Here is a 12,246-nt window from a genome sequence, read left to right on the forward strand (position 1 = left end):
CTAGATATTGGAAACACATTCCTTATATCTATAATGTAGCTGTTACTTGATAAAGTAATGGCTTGACCGCAAGCGACGGGGAAAAATTGTTTAAGTTATGGTCATTAAAGAATGTATTAATGTATAGTGCTTTGTATTTTATGTGTATAGTATATGGAAGATTATGCGAACCTCAATTTGAGTGACCGTGCCAGAACTTGTTCCACATTTCCAGCACAACGCTCTTTCACTAGTCGGGTCCTCCCATGCGAATAATGTTGCTTTGGCTGGAGGCAAAGTGTCGTTCTCCCCATTAACAGAGCTGAAGGATGCAAAAAGAAAAAATCCATAAAAACATTTGAGTAAAACAATGAATAGAATTTACAGCATCTACCAGACACAAAAAACACTTAATAAAAATGATTAAAACATGTAAAATACCTAAACTCATTTGGTCAAGATACTTTAATTCTATTTATGGGGACATCGAAGTAAAACATTCAGTACAGAAGGAGTATGATCTGTCTAATTTATAGCTGGGCAGAGATCACACATAAGTAACCATTACATCAGACCTGGGCAAAGTGCAGCCCGCAGGCCACATCCACGCTGACTACATTGGTGAAGGAGGGGCCTCGGGCCACTTCCTCGACCAATCAGTAAGTGAAACAGCTGATGCGATGATGTCACTTCATTGCATCAGCTGTGTACTATGGAGAGTCAGCGCACCGGAGATACTGAGACAGGAGCAGCAGCAGAGTGCCGGGGAACGGGAACGAGGTGAGCATGGGTTTGGTTTTTGTTTTTTTAGTTATGTATAGGGGATGTTTGGCTGCACAAGGGGACGCTATGGGGGTCTTACTGTGGACATGGGGAAGCTATGGGGGTCTTACTGTGGACGTGGAGAAGCTATGGGGGTCTTACTGTGGACATGGAGAAGCTATGTGGGTCTTACTGTGGACATGGAGAGGCTATGGGGGTCTTAGTGTGGACACGGGGAGACTATGGAGGTCTTACTGTGGACATGGGGAGACTATGGAGGTCTTACTGTGGACATGGGGAGACTATGGAGGTCTTACTGTGGACATGGGGAAGCTATGGGGGTCTTAGTGTGGACATGGGAAGGCTATGGGGGTCTTAGTGTGGACATGGGAAGGCTATGGAGGTCTTACTGTGGACACGGGGAGGCTATGGGGGTCTTAGTGTGGACACGGGGAGGCTATGGGGGTCTTACTGTGGACATGGGGAAGCTATGGGGGTCTTAGTGTGGGCATGGGAAAGCTATGGGGGTCTTACTGTGGACATAGGGAAGCTATGGGCGTCTTACTGTGGACATGGGGAGGCTATGGAGGTCTTGCTGTAGACATGGGGAGGTTATGGGGGTCTTGCTGTGGACATGGGGAGGCTGTGTGGGCCTCATATGCTGGACATGGGGAGGCTGTGTGGGCCTCATATGCTGGACATGGGGAGGCTGTGTGGGCCTCATGTGCTGGACATGGGGAGGCTGTGTGGGCCTCATATGCTGGACATGGGGAGGCTGTGTGGGCCTCATATGCTGGACATGGGGAGGCTGTGTGGGCCTCATGTGCTGGACATGGGGAGGCTGTGTGGGCCTCATGTGCTGGACATGGGGAGGCTGTGTGGGCCTCATGTGCTGGACATGGGGAGGCTGTGTGGGCCTCATGTGCTGGACATGGGGAGGCTGTGTGGGCCTCATGTGCTGGACATGGGGAGGCTGTGTGGGCCTCATGTGCTGGACATGGGGAGGCTGTGTGGGCCTCATGTGCTGGACATGGGGAGGCTGTGTGGGCCTCATGTGCTGGACATGGGGAGGCTGTGTGGGCCTCATGTGCTGGACATGGGGAGGCTGTGTGGGCCTCATGTGCTGGACATGGGGAGGCTGTGTGGGCCTCATGTGCTGGACATGGGGAGGCTGTGTGGGACTCATACGATATATAGAAGAAGCTGTATTCAGGTTCAAACGGTATATAGGGTAATGTCGGCATACTAAATTATACTCAATATTGAGCAGATAATGTGAATTATAATTATTATATTAATAATATGTTGATATTAATATTGAGCTTAATTCATTTCAGCCTATTGGTTTGGCCTTCCACAACAGTCACGGTCTCTCATGTGGCCCCGTGGGAAAATTAATTGCCCACCCCTGCATTACATCATACGCTCCATATTCTGGTACACTTCAATGCCTACATCACTCACCTCTGGCAGAATTCAATGATTTCTGACTTTGTGTCATTGATTAGAAGAAAGGGAGCTGACCCTACAAGGTAGTCTGAGAAAGTGACCACAGTGGAGTAGTCCTTTGGGGTGACAGCCACCAATATGCCTCCAAGCTGTGGGGTAAAAACACAATATAGATATACATGTCGCATGGTGATTCATAAGTAGTACATTATAAAGCAACAATGAACCTGATCTTCATAATGTAAGAGGTACCTTATCCCCAAGGTGAAGTAACGTGCAGTTGTCTTGTTTATTACATCTAATCTTCTTTGGGGGGATCTGACTGCCTTCGACTTGAACACTCAATTTATTACTGCTGTTCTCAGGCCAAAATGGTACACACTACGGAAAACAGAAAATGTGAGTTACTGGAAGTATTTATACAGTGCTATAAATGTGCAGGTTGTTGCACATAAGAGGTGCATAGGACATGAAAATACACATGTACAGAATAACGAGAGGAATACTATATACGATAGAGTCCTATATCTTTATGTGCAATCTTAATGGTAACATTAATACTATTTTCAATATAAAGTTAAATAAATGAATACAGGCCTTCCTACCATTAACCTTATACATTACAATCTATTAATTCAATATAATTAAAAGCATTGGTCACGATATTTATGGTAAATACATTCAGCTTATACTACATAGTGTGTACTATCAAGTAAATTAATGGGGTTATACACTGACATGCACTTTCACATTGGAAATCCTCTTTAACTTATAGGAACACTCATTAACCTTTTTCCCCCAAAACCTACGTAAACGTTAGTGTAAATAAAAGAATATAGCAGCACTCTGTAAGGATTAAAATACAAACATTGAAGATATGAAATCTGGACTGCATTTCTGCTTTTTAGAATATACTTATAAAATGAAGGGACTTAGTGCAGATATTGGCAAATTTACGTGAGCCCACCAGCCAGGACAAGGTGAACTTCCTTTCTTGACACCCTAAACCTAACATTTATGAAACATGCCTCTACTGAGCTAAAAGCCTATAAATTTAAGGGGTAGCTAGGATCCAACACTACTTTAAAAACAGTCTTAGGTAGAAGGAGTGCTCAGTCAAATATCGAGGCAGTCACCATCTTCAATAGTACACTACAAAAAAAAACAAACGAAAAAAGACTGTGCAGCACCTCCAAACAAAGTAAAACAAGTGAGAACAGGTGCAAGCTGCTATGCATAATATACAAACAAAAGAATAGAGCAGCACTCCCGCTAAGATGCATGGAAACATTGAATATATGAAACAAAGTGCTGGTCAGTTTTTGTAGTAAGCTATTACAGGTGGTGTCTGTCTCCATGTTTGGCTGAGCACTCATCCCATCAGCCCAAAGGCTGTTTATAGTTAGCACTGCTAGGGGCAAGATGCCAATTTTTGGCCTGTGGGGCAAGTGCAAAGCACTAGCCCATGAGTGGAACGGCCCATCTTTAGGTTTAGGTTTTATGGAGCACTTGGTTAAAAATTAATCACAAATGCTTCACTTATTGTTAATGGTTTCACAATTTCTAAACTTTTAGTCTGAGAAAGGCATATTTGATAAATATTACATTTTGGATTCCATCAAAGAAAAGGTATGCTTTGTTGTGGCTGATGGGCCCACATGAATTGGCCATTTTACACAATGTTTGCATATATCTTAATGCTTACTAAGTGCTGCTGTATTTTTTTATTTGTATATTATACAATCTTAGCAAATTCCACTGTTCACACTTTCTTTATTCTGTTTAGAGGTGCTGGTCAGTTTTTTGTAGTTTAATGTACGTGTATTAATATAACCATCAGTCACTGTCCTTGACAGTATCCGGCTCCATTCCACTTCTGAATCATGAGATGACCATTCAGTCTCTTCCAGATCACAGTGGGCTCTGTGTGGCCCAGAAGTGTTTTTTACAATGTAAGCCTATGTAGTGTCTGATTGAGCCTTGACCGCAGTGTGAGCCGGAGAGTGTAAATCACCATCATGTGACTCAAAAGAGGACACGACCGGCGCTGGATACCGGAGAAGACCGAGATAAGGGAGTATATTAATTCACCTACACTACACTACCATTTACATAGGTTTTGTGAAAAAAGGTAATAAGAGTGCTGCTTTAACCTAGTACACAAGTCAGAAAATATTTTCAGTATTTCAATTTTAATCTCATTTGCAATTACGACAGATATGTTAAAATGGGAATGGAATAAATAACCAACTGAATGAAAGGAAGTACCTGCACACCAAAAGGCACATGGAGATGCTTCATTAGGATTTTAATTAAGTCTTTTGGTGTGCAGTTACTTCCAGCCATTCACTATGGACCTAAAGGAGCTCAGTGCCAAAAGGAATAAGCACCATATACAAATACCATCCATTTAGTGCGTGCCTCCTACCCTATGGATTATTCTCAAATAATCACCATCTTTATTAGAAAGTTTCACATTCTATATCTATCTATCTATCTATCTATCTATCTATCTATCTATATATATATATACTTTTATTCATTTATAGAATAAAATAAATATATTAACATTTATTCATACTCAGTTTTATTCATTTACATTACACTAGGCAACCCCTAACTTCCTTGTGCTGAATATTAATAAAGCAAGAGCTGAATCCAGCAAATGCGGTGTGACTAGCACAATGTATAATTGGTTTGGGGGTGTCCCAACCCTTCACAAATGGCTGAGATCTGAGGAAATAAAGGTTATCATGTTGGAATTCAACATGCTTGATTATTTTCTTCTGCGTATAAGCCTCTACAAGGGACGTCTGACTGAGGCTTACTCTCCTCTGCCCATTATGAAGACGTGTATTGAGAGTATGGGATGGAATAACTGTCGCAAACTTACCATATACCCAAATTTGGCCATAGACAGGAGATATGTTCTGCAGATTATTGGCAGATCTATATAAATTTACTTGCGTCTGCTGTCACTCTTATGTGTATGATGATTGTTGGCAGATCACACTGAATCTCCCAATAGTCTGTAGATACCTTATGTCTACGACCATCCTACAAAAAAATGTACTGACACATGAAAATTTGCAACGTATTTTTCATTTACTACAATTATATCCCATAACATTCAGCACAAAAAGATAGCAAATCACAAAAACTATTTTGCAGTCCTGTATGAAGCTGAATTTACACTTTCCTGGCCTGCCTGGTTGGTCAGCCAAAACAATGAGATTTCCATATCCCAGCTATTCTGTATGGCAGAGGAAAGGACACAACCACTGTGGACACCACAAAAACTCACCTGCCCAGAGCCAACGACAACCACTCTCTCTGTGCCCTCTTCAATGATATCCACCTTATAAATACTTCTATTGGCGATCATAAAAAATGGGGTAAACGTAACAATTCTGGTGAGATTAAAACTGCTGGCATAAATGGAGACACCCACCTAAAATGGACAATAAAGCAAATAATTAATACGTACAAATTCCTGTGTGTGGGGATATATTAGTAAGCCTAGAAGTGCCCTTACCTGGTACTCCAGGTGCTTACTCTTGCACTTTACAGAGCCATGAGAACCGACGGTATCCAATGAAAAGGGATCAGACAATTCGCTGTCAGTGATCATGAGTTGTACCTGTGAAAGCCGCACACGACACTAAATGATGGCACCAAGACGATGACATGAACGTACATGATAATATTTACATGCCATTAGTTCTTTGACTTATGTATAATTCCCAATCTATCACCTGTTGCAGCACAAAGAAATTCTAAAGGGTGAAGGCTGTGACTTAAATTTTCAGCAGATTTTTATATGACTGTTCATGAAACATATATAAAAACAGAGAGTGAAATAAGTCACGTAGCCGGTAAACAATAAGAATTACGAAGGGAGCCAAAAACGTGTTGATTTTTAATAATAAAAATGCATATGGATCCAAAACTATTAACTCCAGAAAATTGTATTTTTCCTGTTTATGATCATTTTCCCCAAATAAGATCCACAGTTAGAGAGGTTACTCAGTTTCTGTTTTTGCCATAAATGCTTAACCCCTTATCGGCCAGAGGTATTTCAGTTTTTGCGTTTTCGTTTTTTGCTCCCCTTCTTCCCAGAGCCATAACTTTTTTTAATTTTTCGTTCAGAATGGCCATGTATGACTTGTTTTTTGTGGGACAAGTTGTACTTTTGAATGACACCTTTGGTTTTAACATATCATGTACTGGAAAAGTGCGGTGAAATTGCAAAAAAAAAGTGCAATTCCAGAGTTGTTATTTTTATTTTTTATACCATATTCACTAAATGCTGAAACTGGCCTGTCATTATGATTCTCCAGGTTATTACGAGTTCATAGACACCAAACATGTCTAGGTTCTTTTTTATTTTAGTGGTGAAAAAAATACATTTGGTAAAACAAAAAATGGCGCCATTTTCTGAGACCTGCAGCGTCTCCATCTTTCATGATCTTGAGCTAGGTAAGCGCTTATTTTTTGCGCGCCGAGCTGACGTTTTCATTGACACCATTTTGGTGTAGATACGATCGTTTGAGTGACAGTTATTGCATTTTATTGCAATGTAGCGGCGACCAAAAAAACGTAACTGTCGTTTTGATTTTTTTTTTATTTCGTTACGCCGTTTAGCGATCAGGTTAATTTTTTTTTATATTGATAGACCGGGCGATTATGAATGCGGTAATACCAAATATGTGTATATTTGATTTTTTTTTATTGCTTTATTTTGAATGAGTGGTAAGGGGGGTGATTTGAATTTTTATATTTTTAATAACATTTTTTTTTACCTTTTGCATGCTTCAATAGTCTCCAAACTTTGATTGCCTCTGCTGCACACAGGCTATGATCAGATCGCCTGTATGTAGCAGAAATGCTCACTTGCTATGAGCGCCGACCATGAGGTGGGGCTCATAGCAATCTGGCAATGACAACCACAGAGGTCTGCTGGAGACCTCTGGTTGTCATGTTGACCCATCTGTGACCCGCGATCATGTGACAGGGTCATCGATGGGCAGGATTTGGTTTCAGAAATATTACTAAATACAAGTGCTTCTCACTAAATTAGAATATCATCAAAACATTAATTTACTTCAGTTCTTCAGTACAAAAAGTGAAACTCATATGATATAGAGTCATTACAGAGTGATCTATTTCAAGTGTTTATTTCTGTTTATGTTGATGATTATGGCTTACACCCAATGAAAACCCAAAAGTCATTATCTCAGTAAATTATAATACCGTATATACTCCAGTATAAGCCGAGATTTTCAGCCCAAATTTTTGGGCTGAAAGTGCCCCTCTCGGCTTATACTCGAGTCATAGTCGGCGGCGGGGTCGGCGGGTGAGGGGGAGAGAGGTCTGTCGCATACTCACCTGCTTCCGGGGCTCCTGGCGCTCCCCCTGCCTGTCCCACGGTCTTCGGGTGCCGCAGCTCTTTCTCTGTTCAGCGGTCACATGGTACCGCTCATTAAAGTAATGAATATGGACTCCACTCCCATAGGGGCGGATGTTATGACCCCAATGGCAGAGGGTCTCAGGAATAAATACCAAGTCTGCAAACACAAAAAACCAGCTCATAGGGCCGTGGTAACTGGGCTGACCATATATCTAATCCTAGCACCACAAATAGAAGTAGCCGGGGAACGTGCCTACGTTGGTTCTAGACGTCTCGCGCCAGCCAGAGAACTAACTAACCCTAGAAGGGAAAAGAAAGACCTTTCTTGCCTCCAGAGAAAAGACCCCAAAAGTTGGATACAAGCCCCCAACAAATAATAACGGTGAGGTAAGAGGAAAAGACAAACGTAAGAATGAGCTAGGTATTTAGCAAAGAGAGGCCCACTAGCTAATAGCAGAATATAGTAAGATGACTTATATGGTCAGCAAAAACCCTATTAAAATATCCACGCTGGATATTCAAGAACCCCCGAACCGTCTAACGGCCGGGGGGAGAACACCAGCCCCCTAGAGCTTCCAGCAAGGTCAGAAATCACATTTAGTACAAGCTGGACAAAAATAGTAGCAAAGCAAGTGACTCAAAAAACAAAGAAGCAAGACTTAGCTTAATTTTGCAAGAGCCAGGACCAGCAGACAGGAGCAACAGAAGGATCTGATTACAACGATGCCAGGCACTGGACTAAGGATCCAGGAAGTTAATATAGCGACACCCCTGGACTAACGACCCAGGTGAGTGCCAAACAGAAAAAAGACAATCCCAGAGTCATACCACTAGTGACCACAAGAGGGAGCCAAAAAGTCTAATTCACAACAGGCGGAGCCGCATATTCATTCCTGTAATGAGCGGTACCAGTGACCGTTGACAGAGTTAGAAGCTGCCGTGCCCGGAGACCATCTGTCCGGGAGAAGGAGCCAGGGACCGCGCCGGAGCAGGTGAGTATTTCAAATTCTTCTTTCCTCGTTCCATCCGCCGGGCACCGCTCCGTCTTCCCATCCTCTTGCTGTGACTGTTCCGGTCAGAGGCGCAATGACGTATTAGTGTGCGCGACGCCCTCTGCCTGAACAGTCAGTGCGGAGAGACGGGACGCCGAGGAGCAGCGGGCAGCAACGAGAAGTGAGTATGTGATTTTTTTTTTTTATTACAGCAGCAGCATTAAATGTGGCAGGTTTATATGGAGCATCTATGGGGCAATAATGAATTGTATAGCGCATTATATGGAGCATCTAAGGGGCAATAATGAATTGTATGGAGCATCTATGGGGCAATAATGAATTATATGGTGCATTATATGGGGCAGTTATGGGGCAATAGTGAATTGTATGGAGCATTTTATGGAGCATCTATGGGGCAATAATGAACTGCATGGAGCATTATATGGGGCATCTATGGGGCAATAATGAACTGCATGGAGCATTATATGAGGCATCTATGGGGCAATAATGAACTGCATGGAGCATTATATGGGGCATCTATGGGCCACTAATGAATTGTATGGAGCATTATATGGAGCATCTATGGGGCAATAATGAACTGTATGGAGCATTATATGTGGCACAGTTTTATATGGAGCATTTATGGGGCAATAATGAACTGTATGGAGCATTATATATGGCACAGTTTTATATGGAGCATCTATGGGGTAATAATGAACTGTATGGAGCATTATATGTGGCACAGTTTTATATGGAGCATCTATGGGGCAATAATGAATTGTATGGAGCATTATATGTGGCACAGTTTTATATGGAGCATCTTATGGGGCCATAATGAATTTGTAATGCAGCATTACATAAAGCTGCATTTCCTACCCTAGGCTTATACTCAAGTCAATAAGTTTTCCCAGTTTTTTGTGGCAAAATTAGGGGGGTTGGCTTATACTCGGCTCGGCTTATACTCGAGTATATACGGTAATTAACAAAAAATACCTGCAAAGGTTTCCAAAGCGTTTAAAAAGGTCCCTTAGTCTGTTTCAGTAGGCTCCACAATCATGGGGAAGACTGTGTGATAATTATAGGGGATAACTCAGGAGACTCTTTGCGTGGAACAAGACAACTACAGGACACAGTTTTATAAGTGGTAAAGTCTATATTATCATACGGTGATTCAAACAGGTGCAGAAAGAAACTCAAGTCCACAACACTTGGTGCAAATAATAAACGCAGCATAGCAGTCTATAGGAAACTTCAGAGGAAAATGCAATGAAGCAGAAAGTCTATGAAGCACAGTTATTCTTGTGGATACTTGACACGAATAAATCCTTGTCTTAGTCCAGGCACAGATAGATTGTTAAGAAAAGGTCATTCAAAAATTTGGGGGGAGATTCACAAGGAGTGGACTGCTGCTGGAGTCATTGCTTCAAAAGCCATCACACACAGATGTATCCAGAACATGGGCTACAAGTATCGCATTCCTTGTGTCAAGCCACTCATGACCAATAGACAACACCAGAAGCATCTTACCTGGGCCAAGGAGTAAAATAACTGGACTGTTTGCTCATTGGTCCAAAGTGTTGTTTTCAGATGAAAGTATATTTTGCATTTCCTTTGGAAATCAAGGTCCCAGAGTCTGTAGGAAGAGTGGAGAGGCCACAATCCAAGCTGCTTGAGGTTTAGTGTGAAGTTTCCACTATCAGTGATGGTTTGGGGAGCCATGTAATCTGCTGGTGTAGGTCCACTGTGTTTATCAAGACCAAAAAATCAGCGCAGCCATCTACCAGGAAATTTCAGAGCACTTCATGCTTCCCTCTGCCAACAAGCTTTTTGGAGATGGAAATTTCATTCTCCAGCAGGACTTGGCACCTATCCACACTGTCAAAAGTACCAATACGTGGTTTAAAAACAACAGCATCACTGTGCTTGATTGGCCAGCAAACTCGCCTGACCTTAACTCCCATTGTCAAAAGGAGGATGATAAACACAAGACCCAACAATGTAGACTAGATGAAGGCTGCTATCAAAGCAACCTGGGCTTCCATAACACCTCAGCAGTGCCACAGGCTGATTGCCTCCATGCCACGCCGCATTGATGCAGTAATTGATGCAAAAGGAGCCCCAACCAAGTATTGAGTGCATATACTGAACATATATTTCAGTAGGCCAACATTTCAGATTTTAAAATCATTTTTCAAGCTGGTGTTATAAAGTATTCTAATTTACTGAGATAATGACTTTTGATTTTTCATTGGCTGTAAGCCATAATCATCAACATTAACAGAAATAAACACTTGAAATAGATCACTCTGTTTATAATGACTATAAAATATATGAAATTCACTTTTTTGTATTGAAGAACTGAAATAAATTTACTTTTTGATGATATTCTAATTTAGACTGAAGCACTTGTATATTTTATGCAAAAACTGTATGCAAGTGAAGAATGTCAATTGTATGTTAAAAGATTGTCTACATTCATTTAAAAAAACAAAACAAAAATGTAAATAAATAAAAAAAAGCTAATTTTCACACCTCGTCGGGCCTGTTTCTTTGGTTTGCTTATTGATTTCATTTGCTTTTCTTTAAAAGGATAACATTTTTATTAATTGTTATTGAGTAACCAATGATATACCTTATTATTCTGGAAAAAGTTCTTTGGCTTGAAAGAGAAAAGAAGAGGTTTCTTGTGATCAGCAGGATGTTTCCGGTGCACATCATCAGCCTTGTACTGCAGCATTCTCCCGGTCTTGTTGACCATCCAGTAGGGACTATGAATTGCTAGAATAGTTTGCCCCGTAGTATAAGTGACATGGACAGCGATATCCAGCTCTACCTTCTCCAGCTCGGAGATACTGCTGAATGTGATGAAGTGAATATCTGCCTGCTTGCTTTGGATGTGATACTTGACTTCCCAGTTGAAGTCAAGATAATTTAATAAGCGCAATCTCAGCTTAGTTTCGTCTATGACTGCATTATGTATCTGGACTGAACAGCCATCTTCTATCAGAACACGCTCATTCTCTGCACCCTGTGAAAAAACAAATATATTTAACTATACAAAGTCAGAACAATCCATTTAAATCGGCCTTGTTACAAGAAATATGGTCTCTAAATTGAAGAGGGGGGCTTGATGTGAATACTAGGCAGCAGACATGGCGGCCACTGTAACTTCTGGGAACGTTGTTGCCTACTTGCTTGCATTCTTCTACATTAAATTATCGCTGACTTTTCCTCTATAGAAAACCCCCATTTATTTGATGGAATGGAAGCAGATTTGTCATCAGATATCACCATGCATACCAATTATATTAGTCATCTGATCTCATAGGCTTGATGGAGCTTCCAGGGCCTAATCCATTGTGATTGTTTCCCTGCCTACTCATTTTAATTTGAGGTTTATACAGCCATCCAGATATGGATTTTAAAAGTAAATACACTAGCCTCATCAGGTGGAAAAGATCCAATTATGAATTCAGATAGTATTGTAAAATCTGATGACAGATCTGCTTTTAGACGAAACCTGCTAGTAACATATTATTGTTGCAATCTTTAAAGAATATAGTTTTATCCTGAAGAATTGTATATGCAAGTGAGGCAGGAATAGTCCGGTGAGGAGTGCTTTTCCGTGGACTAGTCCGGCCACATATCTTGTAA

At 41.2% G+C, this 12,246-nt stretch overlaps 1 protein-coding gene across 2 annotated transcripts in view; it reads right to left on the reverse strand.

Annotated features, from left to right (window-relative positions):
* Positions 1 to 12,246, reverse strand: part of VPS13A (vacuolar protein sorting 13 homolog A) — a 277,896-nt gene that overhangs the window by 87,450 nt on the left and 178,200 nt on the right. For both annotated transcript variants that reach the window (XM_077249012.1, XM_077249013.1), the window contains exons 48-53: positions 11,225 to 11,620; positions 5,726 to 5,830; positions 5,495 to 5,641; positions 2,443 to 2,571; positions 2,206 to 2,339; positions 172 to 301 (exon numbers count right to left, since the gene is read on the reverse strand). In XM_077249012.1, coding sequence (XP_077105127.1) covers positions 172 to 301; positions 2,206 to 2,339; positions 2,443 to 2,571; positions 5,495 to 5,641; positions 5,726 to 5,830; positions 11,225 to 11,620 — 1,041 coding nt within the window. The remainder of the gene's footprint in view (positions 1 to 171; positions 302 to 2,205; positions 2,340 to 2,442; positions 2,572 to 5,494; positions 5,642 to 5,725; positions 5,831 to 11,224; positions 11,621 to 12,246) is intronic.

The sequence above is a fragment of the Ranitomeya variabilis genome, chromosome 1 (genome assembly GCF_051348905.1).
Source record: "Ranitomeya variabilis isolate aRanVar5 chromosome 1, aRanVar5.hap1, whole genome shotgun sequence".
Lineage (NCBI taxonomy): Eukaryota > Metazoa > Chordata > Amphibia > Anura > Dendrobatidae > Ranitomeya > Ranitomeya variabilis.